General features: G+C 36.6%; 1 protein-coding gene and 1 pseudogene across 4 annotated transcripts in view; one reads left to right on the forward strand and one right to left on the reverse strand.

Annotated features, from left to right (window-relative positions):
- Window positions 1-26,858, forward strand: part of SLC4A10 (solute carrier family 4 member 10) — a 221,952-nt gene that overhangs the window by 155,398 nt on the left and 39,696 nt on the right. For all 4 annotated transcript variants that reach the window (XM_065881067.1, XM_065881068.1, XM_065881069.1 and 1 more), the window contains one exon: window positions 26,024-26,129. In XM_065881067.1, the coding sequence (XP_065737139.1) occupies window positions 26,024-26,129 (106 nt within the window). The remainder of the gene's footprint in view (window positions 1-26,023; window positions 26,130-26,858) is intronic.
- Window positions 3,301-3,969, reverse strand: LOC136125883 (ribulose-phosphate 3-epimerase-like; annotated as a pseudogene).

The following is a 26,858-nucleotide window of genomic DNA, read 5'->3' on the forward strand; positions in this document are numbered from 1 at the left end:
AACAAACTATGGCTCATGGGCCAAATCCAGGCACCACCTTTGCTTACAAAAATAGTTCTATTTCTAACTTTTTGAGGAATCTCTCTATTGTTTTCCATAGTGGCTGTATTTACATTCCTGTCAATAGAGCATGTGGATTTCCTTTTCTCCACATTCACACCAATGCTTGTTATTTGTTGTGTTTTTGATAATAGCCATTCTGACAGATGTGAGGTGATATCTCACGGTGGTTTTAGTTTGCATTACTCTGGTGATGTTGAGCATCTTTTCATGTGCCTGCTGGCCATCTGTACATCTTCTTTGAAAAAAATATCTATTCATGTGCTCTGCCTATTTTTTAGTTGGATTGTTTGTTTATTTGATGTTGAGTTGTATGAGTTCCTTGTATATTTTGGATATTAACCCTTTATTGGATATATCATTTTGAAATATCTTTTCCCATTCAGTAAGTGGCCTTTTCATTTTGTTGATAGTTCCTTTGCTGTGCAAAAGTTTTCTTAGCTTGATGTAGTCCCATTTGTTTATTTTTGTTTTTGTTTCCCTTGCCTGAGGAGACAGATCCAAAAAATTTGCTAAGACCAATATCTAAGAGTGTAATACCTAAGTTTTCATCTAGAATATTTATGGTTTCAGGTCTTACATATAAGTCTTTAATCCATTTTGAGTTTTTTTTTTGAGTTTATTTTTTATATGGTGTCAGAAACCAGCTCAGTTTGATTCCTTTGTATGTAGCTGTCCAGTTTTCCCAATACCATTATTGAAGTGGCTGTCTTTTCCCCATTGCATATTCTTGCCTCCTTTGTAATAGATTAATATAAATGTGGGTTAATTTCTGGGCTCTCTACTCTGTTCCATTGATCTATGTTTCTGTTTTTGTGCCAGTACCATACCATTTTGATTATTGTAGCTTTGTAGTATAGTTTGAAATCAGGAAGTGTGACAGCTCTAGTTTTGTTGTTCTTTCTTAAGACTGTTTTAGCTATTCAGGGTCTTTCGGGTTTCCATACAAATTTTACAATTATTTGTTCTAGTTCTGTGGGAAATTCCATTGGTATTTTGATAACGATTGCATTAAATCTGTAGATTGCCTTGGGTAGTATGGTCATTTTAACAGTATTACTTTTTCCAGTCCCTAAACCTGGTACATATTTTCATCTTTTTTGTGTTGTCTTAAATTTCTTTATTCAGTGTCTTATAGTTTTCTGAGCATAGGTCTTTTACCTCCTCAGTTTGATTTATTCCCAGGTATTTTATTTTTTGATGCAATTGTAAATGAGATTACTTTCTTAATTTCTCTTTCTGATAGTTCTCATTGTTAGTTTATAGAAATGCAACGGATTTCTGTATATTAATTTTGTATCCTGCAACTTTCTAAATTCATTGATGAGCTCTAGTAGTTTCTTCATGGTGTCTTTAGAATGTTCTGTGTATAGTATCATGTCATCTGCAAACAGTTACAGTTTAATTTGTTCCTTTCCAATTTGAATTCCTTTTATGTTTTTTCCTGTCTGGTTGCTCTGGCTAGAACTTCTAATACTATGTTGAATGAAAGTGGCAAGAGTGGGCAATCTTTTTTTTTTAAATTTTATTGAAGTATAAATGTTGCTTTACAATGTTGTGTTAGTTTCAACTGCACAGCAAAGTGAATCAGCTATACGTATATATATATCCCCTCTTTTTGGATTTCCTTCCCATTTAGGTCACCACAGAGCATTGAGTAGAGTTCCCTGTGCTATACAGTAGGTTCTCATTAGTTATCTATTTTATAGTTTACATAGTATCAATAGTCTATATATGTCAGTCCCAATCTCCCAATTCATCCCATCCCCTCCCTTCCTCCTTGGTATCCATACATTTGTTCTCTACGTCTACGTCTCTATTTCTGCTTTGTAAATAAGATCGTCTATACCATTTTTTTCAGATTCCACATATATGTGTTAATATACGATATTTGTTTTTCTCTTTCTGACTTTCTTCAAGGAGTGGGCTTTCTTGTTTTATTCCTGATCTTAGAGGAAATGCTTTTAACTTTTCATCATTGAATATGATGTTAGCTGTGGGCTTGTCACATAGTCTTTATTTTGTTAGGGTGTGTTCCCTATGGGCTGCGTTTTAAAAAGAGTACAGACCAGAAATCCTATGCCTACTAGAGACTTTCCATGGTACCAGCCTGCTACTGAGCTTTACTTTCTTATTTTTAAATGGGGAGAAAAATACCTGTCCTAGCAGTCATAAGAATGATTTGTAAATTTAATGCGATTATATCAAAGTACTTTATAACTCATAACATAAACTTATATACTGTATTGAGCATCTACTAAATTCTAGGAATAGTACTGGAAACGTTGCATATTTTATGGTGCCTCTTTTAAGGCTCAACATGATCCTGCACAATTGTTATAATTACATTTGATGTATAATGAATTAATAGAAGCTCAAAGAGGTTGTGTGATTTTTCAGAGGTCAAATAGGCCTTAAGGGGCAGAGTCAAGATTCAGCTCGATATTACTTCCAAATAGAGACTTTACTTTTCCTTGTACTCAGAACTAAAGCAACAGCATTATTTAATGTCCTTAAGAATGGTAGGTGGCATTAAGAAAGGAGGAAAAATCACTGAATAATCTACCCCTTAAGCAAAGCTGGCAAAGAAAACATCCTGATAAAATCAATGCCTATATTTTAGAGCAGACCACCTGAAAACCCCTGGGCTTCAGACATTTTGAAAATAGTGTTTATGTATTTGACTGTAAAGTAAAAAGGGAAAATATAGATGTTTTAGATGCAAAAGGGATATGGTATGCCATCCTAACCAGATTCAAGCTTATATTTTTCATTAATTTTATTCTGCTCATATTATCAAATCACAAATGATGAAACAGGAAAAACATAAGGGCTTCACTTACTTTTGGATAACAGATGGGAAACAACAGAAAATTCTTTTCAGAAATGCAGAAAAATAATTTTCTTCATAATAGGTAATATGCCTTCTTTAGGCATTAAGATACATTTCTGTTTATAATCTTAAGACAGCTATATTTTTACTCTTTATAAAAATCAAATCTCCCAATAATAAACAGGGTATTTCAGTACCCTAATCTTTAAATGCCATCATTAAAAATGTAGGTATGCACCCCAGTTTCTAACCTCTTAGAACGTTTTGCACAATAGGTTTTAGTCATGGGAATGAATAATTGCTCAGGAAAGCAGCACCACTTCATGCAATATGATTTGCTAGTCAACATTCTTGTTTTCCAATAAAAGGGAAATTTCATGAATAGAAACATTGGGCTCCTTGAGATTTCACCAATGAAGAGATTGTTTCTGAGTAGCTTCTGAGCAAATATATCTTAACAGGTTGGTCGCAGATCTGGGGTCTTCATTCCTTATAATAGCACTGCCAGACACAATCATGTTAGCCACTGTGTTTGCACAGTTATGGAGAGTGTCATGATCTACACTTCACCATTAACCTCTCTGCCCAAAAACAGAAATTGGACCCTTGACTGATGAAACTTTGGCATCATATCTTGCATAAATTTCTGCCCTCCAAACCCAGGTTCAGCTGGTGTAACCAAGGCCATATCTATCTGATTAGCCCATGGTGCCAAATACTCAACTGTCATTCCTAGTTTGATGGCAAGTCCCACCTTTGTCTCATTCTCCCAAATGTCTTTAATTAAGGCCTCTGGGTTCTCATATATATGGATTGACCCCTACTGCAGCCATTGGCTTTACCAACTGTTCCAGCCTAGAAACCATCCTGTGCATTTCAAAGAAAGGATCCCGTCATAGCTGCTTTTGGAGACTCTACCATAGGGTGACCAAAAGTGACACTGTGAACCAAATACCCATCTGTTGTATCCAGATGCAGATATTTGCCCCAGAGACCAGTGTCTAGAAGTACTCAGCCCCTGAATTGGCCAGGTTGCTGTTGAAGATGGATGGGCCAATCTTACAACTGGACACCATGGTACTGGTTTCCAAGAGCCAAGTTACATGAGTCCTCCAGCAAGATGAAGGGTTTATCCTGATTACTTCTTCTTCTTTTTAAAAATGTGTTAGTACTTTAATCTTTGAGCAGTGACTAAATTTTCATTTGAAATAATTATTAATTTTCCCAAGTGTAAATCAAAGTAAAGGCATGAGTTATAGCTTTAAAGAATTTATTTTACAATAAGTTAGGTCTTAAGTTCACTTGCCTTTATTCAGATGAGTCAGAAATAGCAGTTTGCTTGGTTTTTGTTGCTTGAGTGGAGTAAGTTAACAGAAGAGCTGGCTAATTTAGTGATTTTGCTAAAATATGCAGATAAATAACTTCAAATATCCATTGATGTGCTCTTTGTTAGTAATATAAATGGAATCAAATGGCTAATAAATGTTTTTGTTTCCAACTTCCTTTCAAATAAAATTCTGTTATTTCAAATAAAATTCTTCCTTTTAAATAATATTCTGTTATATGTATGCATATATATATATTTATGTTAGATGTATGCTTAATGTATACATCTCCTATCATGCTAGTTTTCTCTTATTATATTACTCCTGTGAGAAATTTGGCATATTTTCTTTGTTTTGCATTTTAGTTTCCTTTTGTCATCAATACATTTACCAAATTTTCAGAATATAAAAAAATTTTCCCAAATGTTTTCCCTTCAAGCTCCTATGGTGTTAGGCCTTGTTGGGTTTTTTTTTGTTTTTTTTTTTTGAGGTAAAGTAACAGAAAGATTCATTTGGAGGAATTTCCCATCATGGGAATACACTGCCCCTTACTAGTGAACTGCCTTACAGAAAGACGTTGGCAAGTTCATATATATATGAACAGAACAGTAGCAAGACATTTGTAGGCCTGCAAGCCTTGCTTTTTCACCTAATAGTTTTTCATCTAATCCTGGCACAACTATAAAATTGGATCCAGAGATTCGGGACAAGATATTGTAGACACAATGGATAGTTTTTGGAGGCTACTGTAGATGTTATCTCTAAGCCTCCATTTAGGGGAGGGTTCAAGATCAGTGTGGATACTTTAAGTCTTACTTTTTTTTTTTTAAACAAATAGTCATCTTACTTCATACTACAGACATGCTGCCTGGAGCTCTATTGTTAACTTTTTGTCCCTAGACAAGTGTCTGGGTATCTTCGTTAAGTGTGGAAAGGTTATTCATATTAGAATTTGTCCTTGGATCCCAACCTGAAACTCAGAAATCATGTCTTGGAGTGACATGCATGATAACGTAGATTAGGCATCTGTGGTAGCTCACCTGATCTGCCACCTACACTTCCCTTGGTGAATGACAGATCGAGGACCTTTCCTACCACAATTCTCTGCTATGTCCACTAACTCTTCTTGCAAGATCTCTCAGTGACCTGAGTTCTTTCCTTTAACGTCATTCCTTGAGACCTGGAGCTACAATTGATCTAGATATGCCTAGATCTGATATTTTCAATTAATGAAATGAACTGTAAATGAGGGCTGTGTAACCAACATTAATTACAAAAAACAAAACAACAATGGGATAAAAAAAAATCTTTCAAAAAATCCTTCAAAGGCTTCCTAGGGTTCTCATTTTAACATTCAAAATACTTACTAGGACCCTCAATGCTCAGTCCACACAGTCTGGGCCTTGCCTATCTCACAGTCCCATCCCCATCTCTTCCCCCCACTCCCCTTCTGTTTCAGCTATGCTAACCTTCCTGTGCATGTCTCCCTGACTCAGGCCTTTCTACCTGATTTTTGCTCTCTCTAGCCCACCACCCACACCACCGTGCCCACATCATCATTTCTTACTAAATTTTGTTCATCTTTTAGATCTCAGCTTAAACCTTGTTTTCTTTAGGCACCCAGACTCAAGGTGTGGCTCCCCTTTTATTTACGTTAGTGACCTAGACTTCTTTACGGTACATTTCACAAATGTATTTATATAATTATGTAATTGACTGTGTAGTATTTCTCTTCTGCATTTAAAGAAAGCCACTAGGATCATGTCTCTTATTTAATACTACACTTAGCCTGGTGTCTTGCGTGACATTCATTAACTTTTTATTGAATTAATTAAGCATCGTGAATAATGCCTTATGACTAAGCTTTCAGTGAATCCTTTTTTCTGTTATCACACATATAGAACAAAACATACTGTATCCTCGGTTCCCCTGAAAGCACAGCCTAAGTCAGAGGCTTCCTTGAAGGTAATTGATCTTAAGGAGCAGGAGTAAAGAATAGTGAGGGACTGATTGCTATGGACTGAATTGTGTCCCTTCGAAATTCATATTTTAAAGCCCTAACTTCCATTGTGACTGTATTTGGAGATAGTGTCTCAGGAGGTAATCAAGGTTAAATGAGGTCATAAGAGTAGGGCCCAAATCTGATCAATTGTGTCCTTGTAAGGAGGGGAGGAGCTCTCTCATCTCTCTCTGCCATGTAAGGACACAGGGAGAAGGTGGCCATCTGCAAGCCAGAAGAAGGTCTTCAGCAGAACTCAACCATGCTGGCACCCTGGTCTGGGACTTGCAGCCTCCAGATCTGTGAGAAAATAAGTTTCTATTGTTTAAACCACCCAGTCTATGGCATTTTATTATGGCAGCCTGAGTAGACTAAGACAGTGATATAGGGAAGGAGATAAAGCCAGTAAGAAACAGTGTTACCTAGTTGGTCGAAAGTATAGGTGACTGATGCTTGATTTGATAGGATCTCTAAGAAGGCTTATGAAATGCAACTCACAAATGTTTGCCCTGGGGCTGAAAAGGGGAAGCATATATCCAGCAACTTCTATCACCCGTTGTTAAGGATAGCAGCCGTATAAGAGCAGGAAGAAAGATACATGATGCAGCCTGAAGAAAGGCTTCAAGGGGTTGCACCTGAAAGTGAACAGTTAAAGTCTCTGAAGAACTCGTCACTGCAGCAGAGGCTAGAAGAAGAGGTATGGCTGATAGGATTTGAAGTGGTACACAAATTATCTGATACATAGACCACGACAAAAGTATCCTGTATTCAATATCCACAAGTAATTAAATTTGTATCATAAGTTTTAAGCAATTCATGTTTTTAGTATTTCTACAATGCTTATTCTACATGGAAAAAGAAATGAGGCAGTTTTTACAAACTGAAGTGGAAAAAATTATGGCTGCAAATAAGTGCTAACTCTGACGTTATTATAGTGATCCTTACAAATAAAATCTCGAAACATAATTTTTCAAGGTGCCAAAAGAAATGATAATGACTATTTAAGCATTGTTTATCTCAGAATCTAGACAAGATGGGTACATTAAGTTAATGACCAAAAAGCAAGTTTAACATGTTTCTTTATCACAGAAGCAGTAAGCTTTGAATTACAGTGAAAATGGCATTGAGGAATAACCTGTTTTAAAAGCTACCAGGGACAGATACTGCTAAAGATGATCACTTTTTGAACATTAGATGATGACATAAGTTGAAAACGATCCAAATAACTTGAGCATATAATTCTAATCAAGCAGGGTATGATATGTTTCAGAGAAATACTGGAATGGTTTCCCCATGATTGCAAACTTTTGAATTTTTTTAAAGAGAGAAAAAAAGGACAAAACTAGATACAGGAGGGACTTCAAGATAATTTTTACACATTGAAATAAGAAAGTAAATTTAGAGCTGCCACAAGGGGAACCAATTATTTTTTCAAATACATTTTATTTTTATCAAAATAATCCATAAACATCCTGAAAAATGCAAATAGTAAAGAAAGATTATAATTAAAGCACGAGCTCACTGAAAGTGCTTTTATCCTAGATTTGTTTTTATTTTTGGTGGTACCTAAATATCTCTAAATAATATGCTTATGTTACTATTTCTTGGTTTACCAATATTAAATGTGACTGATTTACTTTCATTCTTATGAATATGGATTTAGCTCACTTTCTACTCCCACCTCCAGCCTTTCTTCTTGCTCTGTCTCTCCTTCCAAAATAATTATATCATATCCTAAGCTTCATCATTCCCGAAACCTTTGTACATAAACAAATAACCACAAGTAATGTATATAAGCCTCTATTTCTTGTTCCATGAGTTGTAGATAATTCTCCTTACTTTCTACTTTGTGTTGACCTAAAACAAATAGACTGCCAGTTATTTCTCTAGCAAAAATGGGTTTATTCAGGGTCAGTAAAGAATTGCAATTTGGGATCTGCAACCATGGCAAGCCATGTGCAAGCCCCCTGCAAAAATGAGAGAACTCTTTTATAGAGGGGAAAAGGAAATTGGGAGGGCCGTAGTAACCAAATAGTCCATCGTTTTCTATTGGCTAAGTTGTGACAATCTCATTGGATGAGTTCTTGCCAGGAAAGGAGAAGTCTTTCTTCTCCCTATTGGGCTCTGCTATTGTCATAGGGCATGAGAGCTTCCCCTCCTGACTCTATTAAGTTGAAGTTTCTGTTTATCAATTTTTTACATTTTCCCCTTTTGATCAAGATCTTTCTCTGAAAGCACTGCTGGTCAAGAATCAGGTTTTCTGGTTTCAGTGGCTTTTTGGAAGCCTTTTGGTCCTCCTTTCAAGGAAGGACCTTACCTGAGTATAGTGTCCCACGTTGGAAGGAAAGTGCACAAATTTGAAACCTACTGAGGTCACATTTGAGTAACAAGGAGATGTAAGAGGAAGAACTCTCAGACACTTTTTATCTAAAGTCCATGTTATCAAGATCACAGACCCTGGAGATCATCTGAAGCACATGTCATCATCAAAGTTTTGGTGACAGACATCCAATAGACCTGGGAAAAGATGTCTCATCAGATGTCATCTGCTTCAATTCTGGGAAATCTTTACTTTGAGGTCAACAGATAATGTGCAAGTCCAATTAGGATTTGGTGCTTTCTTCAGGTGTGTCACGTGAACTCGAGTCTATTCCCTGGAGTTTGGTGGCACAAGGGTCAGTTAGCAACACCTGATAGGTGTTCAACCTTTCCAGCAAGGTTGAAGAGAGTCCTTCTGGATGTGTCTTTTCCAATAGACAAAATCTTCAGATTGCAAGGTGTGATGCTCAAGGTCTTTGTCTCTTGAGAGTGCACTCTGAAAAGATTGCTCTACTAAAATACTTTTTATTTTTAATAGAAGTAATTAGGCCTTTGCAGTATTGGAATATCTCTCCTTTTATCAGCTGTAGGTCAAAAGAGTTAGGAGCCACATGCATTGGGCATCCAGTGACTGTCTCAAAGAGTGAGAGTTTATGAATTCCAAAAGAGATGGATCTGAGATTTAAAAAGACCAACAGCAATGCTTTTGGCCAAGGTATTTGGAGAGATTCTACAAGTTTTGCCAACTGAGCCTTAATAATGCCATTCATGCATTCAACTAAACCAGAGGATTGAGGGTGATAAGCACAGTGAAAGTGTGGTAAAACCAGCCAAACAGCACAGACTTGTTGAAGTACCTGACTAGTGAAATGGGATGGCTATGAAGTTCAAGAGTTCTCTTCCTGGGGATAATCTTTCCCAAAAGAACTTTAGTCACGGAGAGGCAGTAGCTCATCTGCAAGGGAAAGCTTCAGTCCAGTGTGAAAGTATGCAGACTATGACTAAAACATACTTATATCCATGAGACAGAGGAAATAGTGTGACGCCATTTGCCAGACCTCGAATGGTCCATTAGGCAGTTTAAAATGTCCAGGAGCAGTAAAAGCAGGCTTCCCTGGGTTGTATTTCAGACAAGCAGGACAAGTAAAGTAGGCACCTTTTGTGGTTTTGTTAGTGTTTCCCTACCAATATTGATTCATGAAGGCTATCATTTTGTCAGTAGACCAAAGATTTAATGCATGTACAGTGGTGAGGAGTGGGAATTTTAGAGTCTCCAGTAGGGCTAGGTTGTTATTTGGTCCAAATCAGAACTTTCTCTTTTTATCAAACCAACAATTCTTGAATTTCTAATCTTGTTTTTCCTTTTCTGAGGTCAATTGTTGGGCTTCTCTAGCCAGTTTTTCTAAGTTATCATTTGGAGAAATATCCCTCTGGACCGTGAAAAGGGTTGGCTGCTGTTGGTTCCTTTAAGGGCAGCATTCCTTGTGAAAATGTAAGCAAGGTAATTTTCCTTAGCTTTCAGAGAGTCAAGTTTAGAATGACCCAGAATATTGATAATAGCTAAAGTGTCAGATAAAAGTAATGCATCCAATAATCCCTGAACATAGGGACCATTTTAAACTTTATTTCCACTGGAAGTAAGGAAGCCATATTGTTCCATAATATTAAAAAATCATGAGCTACTCTGAAAGCATATCTACTCTGAGTATAAATATTGGCAGTTTTGCTCTTGGTTAAAGTACAAGCCTATGTAAGAGTGTATAATTCAGCCTTTTGGACTAAAGTAGCCAGAGGAAAAGATACTCCCTCAACACTATCAAAGGCAGTTGCAGTAGCATAGCCAGCACAATATTTGCCATTTTTACCTTTAAAATAAGAACCATCAGTGAACCATGAGAGGTCAGCATTACCCAAATGAATTTCCTGCAGATCATCATGAGGAGTCAGGAGGTGATTCACCAGCATTAAGCAGTTTTGAAAGACTTCATCAATGAAAGAGGAGAAAAGAGTAGCAGGGTTAAGGTTATTAGAACATAAAAGAGGAGGAGTTAACAGAAGGACTTCATAGGAGATGAGGTAGCCAACTGAGAAATGTTGAGTGGATTGAGACGTCAGGAGGGCTTCTACTGCATGAGGTACAAAAATTGTTAAAGGGACTCCCACAACATTTTTCTCAGTGGCCTTAACCAAAAGAGTGGTGTTAGTCATGGCTCTAAGGCAAGGGGGGTTGTCCTCTTGCCACAGGATCCAGTTACTAGCTAAAGTACCCAAGGGGTCAATGGTGGTCCCATTGACCTGTTTTTAGATGAGTACCCTAAAGTCATTCCCTTCCCTTTCACATACACAAAGGAAAAGGGAATCTGAGAATAAGGATGCCCAAGGGCAGGTGGGTTTATCAAACTCTCCTTTAAGTACTAGAATATTGTATCATCTTATTCTTCCCATAAAATTGGGTCAGGGTTGTTATTTATCAAAAAATATAGAGGTTTGGCCATAAGAGAGAAATTGGAATCCAATTTCAGCAGTAACTAGCTAGCTGGAGAAAACCTTGTAGTTGGTGCTTAGCTTTGGGTTTTGGGAAACTTAGGACACCATGAAGCCTATCTAAATTTAGGTGTAACCCTTGTTCTGATATCAAATGCCCCAAATATCAAACCTGAGCTTGGGAAAACTGCAATTTTCCTTGGCAACCTAACATCCCTTTGAGGCTAAAAGCTTTAGCAAATGGATGCTGTCTTCCTGTGAGGAGGCTTGAGACAGAGAGCAAAGAAGCAAGTTACCCATATATTACAACAAAGCAGAACCCCCAGGGAGCTTTATGTCAACCAGATCAGCCTTCAGAATTTGTGAGAAATAAAAAGGACTCTCAGTAAAACCCTGAGGCATTACTGTCCAGGTGAATTGTTTTTCTTCCCAAGTACAGGCAAAAAGGTATTGGCTACCTTCAACTGGAATACCAAAGAATGCACCACATAAATCAATTAGAGTAAAGAATTTATTTCCAATAGGAATGGATGTTAGCATCATATGAGGGTTAGAAATGACAGGTTGTCAGGGGATAACAATATTGTTTATTGCTTGGAGGTCCTAGACAAATCTCCACCCTTTTTTTTTGCGGAGCACAGGCTCCGGATGCACAGGCTCAGCGGCCATGGCTCACGGGCCTAGCCGCTCCGCGGCATGTGGGATCTTCCCAGACTGGGGCATGAACCCGTGTCCCCTGCATTGGCAGGCGGACTCTCAACCACCGCGCCACCAGGGAAGCCCAAACCTCCACCCTTTTTACCAAAGGGAGTTATTGTTGTAATTTTGTGTAAAACTTGTCTTTCCCCTTGCCTCAACTCTTTTTTCTTTTGTGAATAAATAAAGCTTGGTTCTTACTTAAGGAATAAACTCTCGACCCCCACCCCCAAAAACAGGAGTATCATAGGACCTAATACAAGGGATAATGCAGCCTTAAGCCTTGTAAGCTTTTATTATGGGCTTTATAACTTGAAGGACTTATTTACTTATAGGCTATTGATTAATTCCAGGAAGAAGTTTTGAAGGATGTGTTTGAATCTTAATGAAAGTTGTGCTATGAACTTTGCCAATATTAGCTGGAGGTTTTCTCCTTGAGGAGGGTGGTAGCTGATTCAACAGAGTAAAATGATCAGTGTTTCCTGAATTCAACTCTAGTACCATCAGAGACAAAGCAAATAAAAGATGTCAAAGGGTCATTTAATTCACCTGGTTGGCTGCTTTAATGACTACTGTGAAGTTCTAGAATTATTTACCCCTTTCGGGAGAAAGAAATTCTGGCATGATACTTCTCTAAGAAGTCTCAGCCTAACAAATGCTTAGAGGTAGAAGAACTAAGGAGAAAAGGGTGTGTATCTCTCAAAGAGCCTAAACAAAAGGGAATAGGTTTAGAGACAGGAACCTCTTGAGGTTCATTAGAGATCCCCACTATTTGGACTGTTTTAGTACACCGAGGCAGGGGCCACTTTGTTGTAGCGGGGCTGAGCACCAACAGTGTGGCTCTGTTGTCAGTTAGGACTGGAAGAATTTCATCCCCAATCTGGAGAAATGTTTCTCTAAGCCAGTTAAGAAGAAGATTGTGAAGAGCCCCTGTAGTTCTTTGGAGCCATGTCATTGAGAATTGAGAGGACATTGGTTAGAGGGCTGAAGGTACATTTGTACCAATCTCCTTTCTGATGTTCTGGCTCTTTGTAATAATAGCAGAAAGTAGGAGGGTTTTGGTTTCATTTAGGGGGCTTAATTTGCTGGAATTGAAGATTAAGAATTTTAGTGGTCTCCCTTTTAGGTGACTCCTCTAGAGTGTGAGAGAGCTGGTTTGCCACATTAAATCTTGAGTGAACACAATTTCCCACTGCATCCTACTTAGTGGGCTGATCCAGGTTCAACCCACTAAGAAACAGAGTTAAAAACCTTGGTGAAACAACATCTGAAGGAAGACCAGAATTTTCTTAAAAAATAATCTGAAGTCGATTGTAATAGTAATGAACAGATTCATCAGAATTTTTGTATAAGTCTGAATTTTGTTCTAATCAATAGGCTTTGGAAAAGCCCTAGAAATTGCCCTATGAAGACACCTAGCAATTTCCTGAGCCTGATCATATAATAAGTTAGTAGGTGGGTCTCTGGTTGTAATTCTAGAGATCTTTTAAGATTTTCCCAATTAGCATTTTCATCCAGTGCTGAACCTGGCCTTCACTGACAAGTATATGAACTAGCTGATACGTCAGAGAAACCCAGTTGACAAATTTGACTGACTATATTAAATTCCTCAGCAAATCTATGAGAATCTTCATTTACTCTGGGAAAATCTTTGACTATGGCTGGCAGTTCACCTGTGATCCAGGGAGTATAAGAAATTAAGGGTTTAGCCTCTGGATCCTCGAAAGGCTTAATTTTAAGGGACAACTTCAGAGGAAAAGGGAGTGGGCAGTTTCAGAGAAAAAGGGAACTTCAGTGAGAGAATTAGTATGGTGGAACTGAGGGTATAGAGGAGCTGTATATGGCATAGAAGGAAAGGAGGAAGGTAGCACCAGAGGCAAAGCCTGAGATAAAGAAGCCAAAGAAGAAAAGCATGAGGCTTAGGAAGCCATTTTATCTTTCTTTCTTTGTTTGCCTCAGTAAAACTTAAAGTCCTATTTTGCAGAGAGGCAGTTTTAGGCTCTTGATAACATTTGGAACCCTCAAATTACCAATTGAAATATGCATTCCATTCAGTTTTGGAAATTTTAGAGCTATGGTTGTCCAGTTCAGCTTTAAGAAAAGTTAAGTTTGGAGATATAAAAAGTTCCTCATAATCGCCATTGATACTGTAAATTGCCTTTGATTGGGTCAATCCATTTAGTTAGAAATGCGCCTGAGGAAGAATCGTGGTTTTCAAACAAAAATTGGCCAGGGTCCCTGTAAGAGGGGTACCCTCAAAATATTTAGATAACTGGGATCCCATTTCTTGGAGGGTTTCTCTAGAGTAAGAGAATAATTTTCAAGCAGCTCAAATAGGTGAAATAGCTTAAACAGCCCAAATAACCTGCAGGCCTAATACCAGCCAGTTCTAAGGGAACAGTCTAGTCCCAGAGGAGCCAGGCCAAAAGCTGCTCAGCACAGTTCCAATAGAACAGCCCCTATTCGAAATGGAATTGGGCCAAAGGCTGAACTGGCACAGTTCCAATGAAACATCCCCTGTTCCTGAAGAAATGGGCCAAAGACTAGCCAGTTCCAGGAGGAGCAGCTTCTGTTCCAAAAGGAATGGGCCGAAGGCTAGCCAGTTCCAGCTGGAACAGTCTGATTTCAAAATCATACCAAAGTGCCAAATGAATACTCACATACAGAGCAAGGCCTTAACCAGAAAGGAAGAAACCTTGAAATAGATCCTGAATAAAACCTGGAGAGCTTCAAAATGCAAAGTGGATGGAAGCTTAGATCCAGGAGAAAGACTAACCCTCAAAATCCAGGGTTGATGAGAAAAGCAGTGAGCAACAAGGGCTCAATGTTGGTACCACACCTGTTTGCTCACCAGCCTCAGAGTTGTTGGGGGTTTTCTGGGCATCCTCATAAGGGCCATCAAATTGTTGACCTAAAACAAATAGACTGCCAGTTATTTCTCTAACAAAACAAAACAAAACAAGGGGGGTTATTATTTAGAATCTGCAAATAATTTCAATTTGGGATCAGCAAGCATAACAACGTGCAAGCCCCCTGCAAAAATGGAGAGGAGAACCCTTCTAGAGGCGGAAAAGGAGTTGGGAGGGCCATAGTAAGCAAACAGTCCATGGCTTTTCATTGGCTGAATTGTGACAGCCTCTCCCTGGATGAGCTCTTGACAGGAAAGGGGAGGAAGTCTTTCTTCTTCCTACTGAGCTCTGCTATTGTCTTGGGGCATGTGGCTCCCCCATCTGGTCTCCCAACTCTATTTACATGAGGTTTCCGTTTCTTAATTTTTTATACTTTAAGAAGAGATAAATAATTCTATCTTTCCTTTCAATTCTCTGTTCTTCCTTCTATCTCCCTACCCCTGATTCTATTGTAGTGGTTGTTAACATATCTTTTATTCTCTAACCATAGTTAAGTGTTAAACAATTTGCCTAAATGTTGATTCTAAAAAACTTTTTTAAAACCACATTTTAAAAACCTTTACATAGTTATAGCTATTTAAATATTTCTCACTCTAGAGTCAAGTAGTGTGCATAGGTTACATTTTTTTCTCTATGGCTCTAGTATCATGACTCCTATGGCATTCAGAAAACAACATTCTTCCAGAATGGTAGCATAAGGAATTCTAAGGACCCTCTCACTGGTGAAACAACTTTACTGGTGAAAATCATTCTAGAAAGCAATAATAGAAAGTCTCTGGAAATTGTTTTAAGAGCAGATAGCACTTATATGTGGAATCTAAAAAAAAATGGTACAATGAACATATTTACAAAACAGAAACAGACTCACAGACTTCGAAAACATACTTATGGGAACTTCTCTGGTGGTGCAGTGGTTAAGACTCTGTGCTCCCAGTGCAGGGGGCCTGGGTTTGATCCCTGGTCCAGGAACTAGATCCCACATGCATGCCGCACCTAGGAGTTCGCATGCAGCAACTAAGGAGCTGGTGATCCCCAACTAAGGAGCCCATGTGCTGCAACTAAGAAGTCAGCAAGCTGCAACTAAGGAATCCGCGAGCTGCAACTAAGGAGCCCACCTGCCACAACTAAGACTCAATGCAACAAATTAATTAATTAATTAAAAAAAATCTCCCTGATCTACCTCACACCTGAAGTTCCTTTAATAGGAAACTACATTTAAAAAAAGAAGAAGAAGAAAGAAAAGAAAGAAAATAAACTTATGGTTACCAAAGGGAAAGGTGGGGGGGAGGGATAAATTAGGAGTTTGGAATTAACATATACACACTACTATATATAAAATAATCAACAAGGACCTATTGTATAGCACAGGGAACTCTACTCAATCCAGTATTCTGTAATAACCTATATGGGAAAAGAATCTGAAAAAGAAGGGATATATATATATACATATATATATATATATATATATATATGTATAACTAAATCATTTTGCTGTACACCTGAAACTAACACAACATTGTAAATCAACTATACTCCCGTATAAAATAAAAATTAAACTAAATTAAAAAAATAATGGAAGTTCTGGTGAAAAGCAATTAAGAGGAGGTAGGTAGCTTTATGAGAGACACAGGCTAAACAATAGGCTAGCTACTATACCAGAGAGAACCAGGAAAAGAGACAGCTAAGGAGAGTCCTCTTGGGGCCAGAAGAACCTCAAACAATGACTTCAACTGCAAAGGAGCTAGAGTTTAATTGCATCATACCACCAGAGCATTTTAGGCCCCAGGTTTCTGTCAAAAACAATAGCACAATCAGTGAGCAATTAATGGAGCCTAATAACTGAATGTATGTGGTAAGCTGTACAGCAACCACTAAGAAAATAACTAAAAATATATATAGTGAAGAATAAAAACCCAACAGTGTTCTTAACATCATGGTAAAATGAATTTTCTTTTTCAACATTTCATGAGCTGCTCAAAATCATTATATATTTCAGTTTTCTTCCTCTTTGGAACATGTCTTTCTTGTAAAGCCTTTTATTTTTCCTGGAATTCCTGACTGCCTTCTTTTGCTCTCGGCTTCTGTGCTTGAACGTCCTCTAGCTTCCCCAAGAATTCAATAATTCTATCCTGTTAACTCTTTATTAAAAGTTTAAGTGTAGAGTACAGCAGATGTTGCACAGCAGATCTCCAGAACTTTTTCATAGTGCATAACTAAAACTCTGTACCCATTGAACAGCAACTCCCCATTTCTCTCTTCCCATCCCTGGAAACCACAATTCTTTAGATACCTCATATAAGTGGAATCATGCAGTATTTGTCCTTCTATTTCACTTTGCACAATATCCTTAATGTTCGTCCATGTTGTAGCTTATGACAGAATTTCCTTCTTTTTTTTAAATGGCTGAATAATATTCCATTGTATGTATATATTATACTTTTTAAAATCCATTCATCTGTTGATGGACATTTAGATTGTTTCCACTTCTTGGCTCATTGCGAACAATACTGAAATGAACGTGGGAATGTAATATCTCTTCAAGATCTAGTTCTCTTTGGATCCAGAAATGGGATTGCTGGATCATGTAGTAGCTCTATTTTTATTTTTTGGTGGAACCTATAGAGTGTTTTCCATAGTGGCTGCACCATTTTACATTTCTAACAACCATGCACAAGGGTTCCAGTTTCTCCACATTCTCACCAATGCTTCTTATTTTCTGTTGTTTTGTTTTGTTTCATTCGTATTGGTCATCCTAACAGGTGTGAGATGATACTTCATTGTAGTTTCAATTTGCATTTCCCTGATGATTAGTGATGTCAAAAATCTTTTCATATACTTATTGACCATTTGTAGATCTTCTTCGGGGAAATATCTATTTAGGTCATTTGTCCATTTTTATTTTTATTTATTTATATTTTTTATTTTTCTTTGTCCATTTTTAAATTGAGTGATTTGTTTTATTGCTATTGAGTTGTAGCAATTCTTTATATATTTTGGATATTAATGCCTTATCAGATACAGTTTGCATGTATTTCCTCCCATTCCACAGGTTGCCTTTTCATTCTGCTTATTGTTTCCTTGGCTATGTAGAAGCTTTTTAGTTTAATGTAGTCCCACTGTCTATTTTTGCATTTATTACCTGTGTTTTGGTGTCATATCCAAGAAATCATTGCTAAGACCAATGTAATAAAGCTTTCCCCATTTTCTTCTAGAAATTTTATAGATTTAGGTCTAATGTTTAAGTCTTTTATTTATTTTGAATTGATTTCTGTGTATAGTGTCAGATAAGGGTTCAATTTTATTCTTTTGCTTGTGGATATCTGATTTTCCCAGCATGATTTGTTGAAGAGACTTCAGCATTTCCCCATTGTGCAGCTTTGCCATTCTTTTTGAAGGTCTTTTGACTGCATAGGTGAGAGTTTATTTCTGGGCTCTCTATTCTGTTCTATTGGTCTATATATCTGTCTTTGTTCTAGTACCATACTGTTTGTATTACTCTAGCTTTGTAATATATTTTGAAATTAGGAAGTGTGAGGCTTCCAACTTCATTCTTTTTTTCTCAAGATTGTTTTGACTATTCAGGATCCTTCATGGTTCCATATGAATTTTAGGATTATTCTTTCTATTTCTATAAAAAATGTCATTGGGATTTTGGTAGCGATTGCACTGAATTTGTAGATCACTTCAGGTAATATGGGTGTTTTTAACAATATTAAGTCTTCCAATTCATGAACACATTTATATCTTTCCATTTATTTGTGTCCTCTAATTTCTTTCAGCAATGTTTTATAGTTTTAAGTGTAAAAATCGTTCACATCTTTGGTTAAGTTTATTTCTAAGTATTTTATTCTTATTGATGCTATTGTAAATCAGGTTGTTTCCTTAATTTCCTTTTTAGATTGCACATTGTTGTTTATAGAAACTCAACTGAGTTTTTTAATGTTGATTTTTTTTTTTTTTTTTTTTTTGCGGTACGCAGGCCTCTCACTGTTGTGGCCTCTCCCATTGCAGAGCACAGGCTCCGGACACACAGGCGCAGCAGCCATGGCTCACGGGCCCAGCCACTCCGTGGCACGTGGGATCTTCCTGGACTGGGGCATGAACCCGTGTCCCCTGCATTAGCAGGCAGACTCTCAACCACTGTGCCACCAGGGAAGCCCCTTTAATGTTGATTTTTATCCTGCAACTTTGTTGAATTCATTTATTACTTCTAACAATTTTTTTATATATGGAATTTTTAGAGTTTTCTTTGTATTAGATTATGTTATCTGTAAGCAGAGATAATTTTACTTCTTCCTTTCCAATTTGGATGCTTTTTTTTCTTACCTAATTTCTCTAGTAGGGCTTCCAGTACTATTTTGAATTGAAATGGCAGGAGTGAGAATCCTTGTCTTGTTCTTTATCTTAGAGGAAAAACTTCTGGTTTTTCCCCAGTGATTCTGATGTTAGCTGTGGGCTTGTCATATATGACTTTTACTATGTTGAGATAATTCCCTTCTATTCCTAGTGTGATGAGTGTTTTTATCATGAAAGGGTGTTGAATTTGTCAAATGCTTTTTGTGCATCTATTGAGTTGATCATGTGATTGTATCCTTTGTTCCATTAATGTGGTGTATCACAATGATTGATATTTGTTTGTTGAACCATTCTTGTGTTCCACGGATAAATCCTACTTGGTTATGATGTATGATCCTTTTAATGTATTGTTGAATTTAGTTTGTTATTATTTTGTTGAGGATTTTTGAATCTATATTCATTAAGAATATTGTTTTATAGTTTTCTTTTGATGTCTTTTTCTGGTTTTGGTATCAGGGTAATTCTGGCTTCATAAAATGAGTTTGGAAGTGTTCCCTCCTCTTCAGTTTTTTGGAAGAGTTTTAGAAGGATTGGCATCAGTTCTTTAAATGTGTGGTAGAATTCGCCAGTGAAACCATCTGGTCATGGGCTTTTCTTTGTTGGGAAGTTTTTGATTACTGATTCAAACTCCTTACTAGCTATAGGTCTGTTCAGAATTTCTATTTCTTCATGATTCATTCTTGATAAATTACATGTTTCTAGGAATTTATCCATTTCTTCCAGGCTATCCAACTTGTTGGCTTGGAATTGCTCATAGTAATCTCTTATAATCCTTTTAATCTCTGTGACATTAGTTGTAACATCTCCTCTTTCATTTATAATTTTGAGTCTTTATTTTTTTTCTTAGTCTAGCTAAAAGTTTGTCAATTTGTTGGGTTTTTTAAAAAACCGACTCAGTTTCATTGATCTCTACTGTTGTTTTTCTAGTCTCTATTTCACTTATTTATGCTCTGATGATTATTATTTCCTTCCTTCTGCTAACTTTGGGCTTTGTTTTTCTTCTTCTAGTTCTTTCTGCTTTAAAGTTAGGTTGTTTATTTGAGAATTTTCATCTTTTTAATATAGGCAGTTATTGCTATAAACTTCCCTCTTAGTACTGCTTTTGCTGCATCCTATAAGTTTTAGTATGTTGTTTTTGTTTTCATTTGTCTTAAGATATTTTCTAATTTCTCTTTTGATATCTTCTTTGGTCCATTGGTTGTTCAAGGATATGTTGCTTAATTTCCATGCATTTGTGAATTTTTTAGTTTTCCTTCTGTTATTGATTTCTAGTTTCATTGCACTGTGGTTGGAAAGTATACTTAGTATGATTTCAGTCTTCTTACATCTGTTAAGACTAGTTTTGTGACCTAACATGTGATCTCTTGTGGAGAATGTTTTGTGTGTGTTTGAGAACTCTGTGTATTCTGCTGCTGGTGGGTGAAATGTTCTGTATATGCTATTAGGTTCATTTGGTCTATAGTGTTGTTCAAGTCCTCTGTTTCCTTATTCATATTCTATTTGGATCTATCCATTATTTAAAGTGAGGTATTGAAATATCCTAATATAATTGTGTTACTATCTATCTTTCTCTTCACTTCTGTCAATGTTTCCTTCATATATTTGGGTACTCTGCTGTTAGGTGCGTATATCTTTTTAATTGTTATATCTTCCTGGTTAATTGACTCTTTTAGCCTTATATAATGTCCTTCCTTGTCTCTTTTGACAGTTTTTGACTTAAAGTCTATTTGTCTGATATGATTATGGCCCACCCTGACACCTGCTCTCTTTTGGTTGCCATTTGCATATAATATTGTTTTCTATACTTTAACTTTCACTCTATGTGTGTTCCTAAATCACAAGTCTCTTCTAGACAGCATATAGTTAGATCTTTTTTTTATCCGTTTAGTCATTCTATGTCTTTTGATTGGGGAGTAAAATCCACTTACATTTAAGTACTTATTTATAGAGAAGAACTTACTATTGCCATTTTATTAGTTGTTTTCTGTCCCGTAACATTTTTGTCACCTGCCCCCTTTCCTCTCTTTTTTACTTCCTTTGTGTTTTGTTGATTTTTTTTTTTTTTTAGTAGTGATATGTTTTGATTCCTTTCTTATTTTCTTTTGTGGATGTTCTACACAAAAAGGTATTTTCTTTTTGGTTACCATGGGGCTTACATAAAACATCTTATATTTACAACAATCTATTTTAAGCTGATAAAACTTAACTTCAATTGCATACAAATACTCTTCACTTTTACTCCCCCCTTGTTACACTTTTTATGTTATTGATATAAAAAATTACATCCTTTCATATTGTGTATCCATTAACATATTTTTATAGTAATAGTGTCTAAAAATACTTTTGTCCTTCAACTTCTATACCAGAATTAAAAGTGATTTATGTACCACCATTACAGTATTTTGTATTTGTCTATATACTTACCTTTATTAGCAAGCTTTATACTTTCATATGTTTTTGTGTTGCTGTTCAGCGTCCTTTTGTTTGAACTTGAAGGATTCCCTTTAGCATTTCTTATAAGGCAGATATAGTGGTGATGAACTCCTTCAGCTTTATTTTTGAAACCTGGGAAGGTTTTATTTCTCCTTCATTTTTGAACTCCCCCATTTTTTACCAGATATAGTATTCTTGGTTGGAAGTTTTCCCTTTTAGCACTTTGAATATGTCATACCACTGCCTTCTGGTCTGTAGAGTTCAGGCTGAAAAATCCACTGGTAGTATTATGGAACTTCTCTTGCACATGGTGATTAGCTTTTCTCTTGCTGCTGTTGAAATTTTCTCTGTATTTGACTTTTAACAGTTTGATTATAATATGTCTTAGTGTGATTTCTTTGGATTCACAATGGTTGGAATTCATTGGGTTTCTTAAATATGGATGTCATTTCCTTCCCCATTTTTGGGAAGTTTTGGGGCACTATTTCTTTAAATAAGCTTTCTGTCCTTTATTTTCTTTCTTCTTCTTCTGGGGCTCCCATGATGCATATATTGATTTGCTTATGATATCCCATGTGTTCCTCAGGCTTTCTTCACTCTTTTTCATTCTTTTTTCATTTTGTTCTTCTGACTGAATAATTTCAAGTGACATGTCCTCAAGTTCACTGATTCTTTCTTCTGCTTAATTGAGTCTGATGTTGAACTCCTCTACTGAATTTTTTAGTTCAATTATTGTATTCTTTAGCTCCAAAATTTCTATTTTGTTCTTTTTAAATATTTTCTATCTTTTTGTTGATATTTTCATTTTGTTTATGCATCATTTTCTTGATCTCATAGAGTATCATTATAATGGTTATTTAAATTCTGTCAGGTAATTTATATACCTCTATTGCTTTAAGATAAGTTTCTGATTTATTTTATTCCTTTGTATGGACCATGTTGCCCTGTTTCTTCATGTGTCCCATAACTTTGTTTTAGGATTGGCACATTTGAAATAACAGCCACCTTTCATAGCCTTTAGGAACTTGCTCTTTGTGCAGAAGACTCTTATTAATCAGCTTGAATAGAGATTCTAGGGGCCTCTCTAACCCTTTCTTGGAGGGAAGGGGATGCAAATTCTCTGAGCCTCGTGTGTGCAATTTCTCAATTAGTATTGCTGGTTTCTTTTTCCAGGGGCTCATAATCTTTTGCTCCCTCTGAGAACAAGGGATAGCAGAGAATCTTGCTACTGTAAAACCATAGAACTTACAGTAGCAAGATTCTCTGCTATCTCTTGTTCTCAGAGGCCTCCAGATATCTACCATATGATGAGTCCCCATCAGCATCCCAGGTTAGGTGAGACAGTTGCCATTTTATGACATTTTATGACAAGACAGATACCAGTCCCTCAGTAGCCCTCTGAAGAGCTGGAATGTCAGATGCAGCCTCTATTTTCTCTTCACCCCCAGTGTAAAAAGTGTAAGCCAGGGTATTCTCTACCACTGCTGAGCTGTGCCAGCTTAGAGGAGGGGCTGATGCAGTTAAAGTGAAATTGCTCTTACCCGTTTGAATGTGGCTGTTCACAGCTTTGCACTCAGGTACTGCAACATCTTAACTGGATTCTGGAATTCTCATCACAGTATTTTGGTCCATATATTGTTGTTAAATTGAAGTTTCTATGGGGGAAGGAGCACTGGGACTTTCCATTCAGCCATCTTGTGATTTCACTTCTTCCGTGCTTCTCTTGGGCTTTACCATACATTTGTCTTTCTGAGAGTTCTTTCACTGCTTTCTTAGGTTGGAAAACACTCTTTCCTTCATCCCAACATCTTCTCTTAGTTCAGACCCTTTTTGGGATTCTACTTGGCAGGCCAGGTCCTTCCTTTACTGCAGTTGGAAGGATATATATATATCCTATATAAATATATAAATTTTATATGTATATATAAATATGTATATATATTTATGTTTCTATGTAAATATTTCTATTTTTTTAAGTTAGTCATTAGGAGCAGACTGCCTAGGTTTAAATTCTGGCTCTGATGTTTCTAGCTGTGTAACCTTGGCCACATCACTCGTGCTTTGATATTTTCATGTGATTAATACTACCTATTTTAAGGATTAAACATAAAAGTACTATTATTGTTAGTATTACTCTTCTGTTCTGCTTTTACAAACATCCTGCTTTCATATGCTTTTCATATTCCATTTGTTTACATCTCTCTTTTGTTGATATTTCTCCTCATGTTTCTTTTTATATTATTTCTTTGCTTAATGAATTCTAGGTAATGAGAAAATAAACATGTGTGTTCAGTCCTCTTTCTTAAGCTAGAAGCCAAACCTGATTTTTAATTTTAGAAAATATTCAGTGATTTAATGGTTTTAGTGTTATTTTTTAATAATTTAAGATATTTTTAAATGAAATTATTCTCTCTCTCTTCATATATTATCTTTACCATGTTTGCCTAGTGATCTAATGACCTAGAGTCAGAATTAAACAGGAATTTTCTTTCTTTTGATAGATTCTTAGTGATAGTAGCAAAACTGTTATAATGCTCGTCAGAATTTAATTCTTTTTAAAGCACTGGAAGCAAAATAAAGAGTATCAGCATGTTAGAGAAAAGCCTAGTGTTTTTTTTGTATTACATTAATTGAAAGTTAACAGTTTTATTATATCATATGAAAAACTGAAAAATGAACCAGAAAATAATGATGAGAACCATGATGATGATGGCAGCTACAATTTCAAAACTGCATAAATGTATACCAGGCACTTAATATATATCATATTACTTATTCTTCATAATAGCTCTACAAGGTAAGCATTTCAGTCTGCATTTTATTTATGAGGAAACCAAGATTTAGAGTGCTTAAATAATTTGCCGCTGGCCACACAGCCAGTAAAGGACAAAGGCCTTTCTGACACATAATCCTGTGTTCTGGGATTATGTACAACTAATCTGGGACTTGAGAACCTATAGATTTGAATAAATTGCATTAATGAATGACTATTACTGCATCTCAGGGGACTGTTTCCCTTTTGCTGTGTTTCCTCCCTCTGATACCATGGTGGTCACTGTAGCTGCTCATAGTAGCTAATACTTCCATGTCTCATTCCCTTAAAATCCTCATCAACAACTTTCTCATTGGAATCCTCTGTTTTTTTAGAGGCCCAGCCCCATGTGAGCCCAGGTGGGGAATACTCTAACATCTCTTAGTGAGAGCAGGAACATACCTGTCTGTATTGCCCAAGTCAAGGAGAGTTTCTTGTAATAATAGACACTCAGTACACTTTGAATAATGAATGAGTGGTGGTAAAAAAAAAGAACAGACTAAAATTTCTGATGTAAAAGACAGAAGAGAGGGCTTCCCTGGTGGCGCAGTGGTTGAGAGTCTGCTTGCCGATGCAGGGGACACGGGTTCGTGCCATGGTCCGGGAAGATCCCACATGCTGCAGAGTGGCTAGGCCCATGAGCCATGGCCACTGAGCCTGCGTGTCCGGAGCCTGTGCTCCGCAATGGGAGAGGCCACAACAGTGAGAGGCCCGCATACCGCAAAAATAAATAAATAAATAAAAGAAGAGAGACTGTTGCTTAGGCAGAGGAATTTATCAAGTAGAGACTGTAATATATTTTCCTATAGAAATAATGGCAGTTGGGTTCTACAGTTCAATTAATATCACTAAAACAGCAATCCAACTAATATTAAAGTTATGTAGTATATATGTGGCTTAATCTGGGAGCCCAACCACTATTTTTCTAAAATGCTTCTATAAGAAAATGCTCTCTGAAGGGCAAATAATAGACTTATGAATGAATTTTTGAAACAATTTGTAAATTGAAGTTAACATCTAAGACAATTAACTTGTTGATAATCTTTGCTTTTGTCTTCTCATTTACTTACAAAGTTATAAAGAACATGAGATCAAAAGCTGTTTTTTATTACATAACAGTACCACTTTGCCCAGCTTTTTCCTATTCTCTCTGCTCTTACCCCACCCAGCGTTCATCATGTTACTTTATATGTAGTAGCTACTCAAAAATCTTTTGCATACTGATTTGTTGATTTTTAATAGAACTATCACTCATCACAAAGAAAGTATATCCTGAGATACCTAGGGTTCTTGCTTCAACCTAGCTTTAATTTTAAATTACATTGCAAAATTCTAAATGATCTCTAAAATATGAATTATAAACTCCAATTTTAATTGATATAGTTATACAGTATTAATAAAAATAAGTAAATTATAATAATACATTTGGATGTTTATAATTTTTTCCCACTTGACTTATAATTTAGAGGCAAATGGTTGTTGTAAGGTCTAGAAAGCATCTTGGTTTAAAAGGCCTCAAAAACCCCGTGTTCTAACCTACACTTTAAAAAATTTCCTCTGGTGGGGACAGAGAAGGAATGACCTCTCATTCCAGGAAACATTAGAAGTGATCTAATGTCCTAGCAATATATCTATCCTTCTGTCTGAAAATAGTGTGTTTTGGAGTTTAGGATGAGCTACCTACTTATCTCTCAGATGGAGGAAGGCTGTGACTGGGGAAGAAGGACCCATCACACATTTGTTTTAAGTATGGTGACAAAAAGATACTTCACAAAAGACACTGTTTTGCCTTTGCAGGTGTAACTGTGTGGAACCACATAATCCTAGCAATGATACATTGAAGGAATGGAGGGAGTCCAATATTTCTGCCTCTGACATAATATGGGAGAACCTAACTGTGTCGGTAAGTGAAACATTGAAAAATAAGTCATGGACTTCCCTGGTGGCACAGTAGTTAAGAATCCACCTGCCAATGCAGGGGACATGGGTTTGAGCCCTGGTCCGGGAAGATCCCACATGCCACGGAGCAACTAAGCCCATGTGCTACAACTACTGAGCCTACGCTCTAGAGCTCACAAGCCACGATTACTGAGCCCGTGCGCATAGAGTCCATGCTCTGCAACAAGAGAAGCCACTGCAATGAAAAGCCCGCACACCACAACCCGCTTGCCGCAACTAGAGAAAGCCCGCATGCAGCAACAAAGACCCAACACAGCCATTAATTAATTAATTAATTAATTAATTTTTAAAAAAGAAAAATAGGTCATACCTTGAATCTTATTACTATAAGGGCTTTTATTGATTTTTTGAATGAATTATTGCCACTAGGTTAAGTGTTTTAAACAAATACTATTATAAAAGTGATGGTTTTGATTTCATTCATTTCAAGTATGCATAAGTTTACTGGGGTTTTCTTTCATTATTAAGTTTTTCCAGTAGTTATTAGGCCTGAGTTACTCTGAAAGCACACATATATGGCATAATGTTACTAGATTAACTGAAAGCACATTAAATAAGAGTAGTGTTGACCTAAATGAAACCGTATGGCAGAACTAAGTCAGCCTTCTGTGTAAAGAACCCAGAATGCTTTTACTTTACTCTGTAATACTGCTCCAGCTGTTCAGAATATGTT

Source organism: Phocoena phocoena, chromosome 7 (genome assembly GCF_963924675.1).
Source record: "Phocoena phocoena chromosome 7, mPhoPho1.1, whole genome shotgun sequence".
In the NCBI taxonomy this organism is placed as follows: domain Eukaryota; kingdom Metazoa; phylum Chordata; class Mammalia; order Artiodactyla; family Phocoenidae; genus Phocoena; species Phocoena phocoena.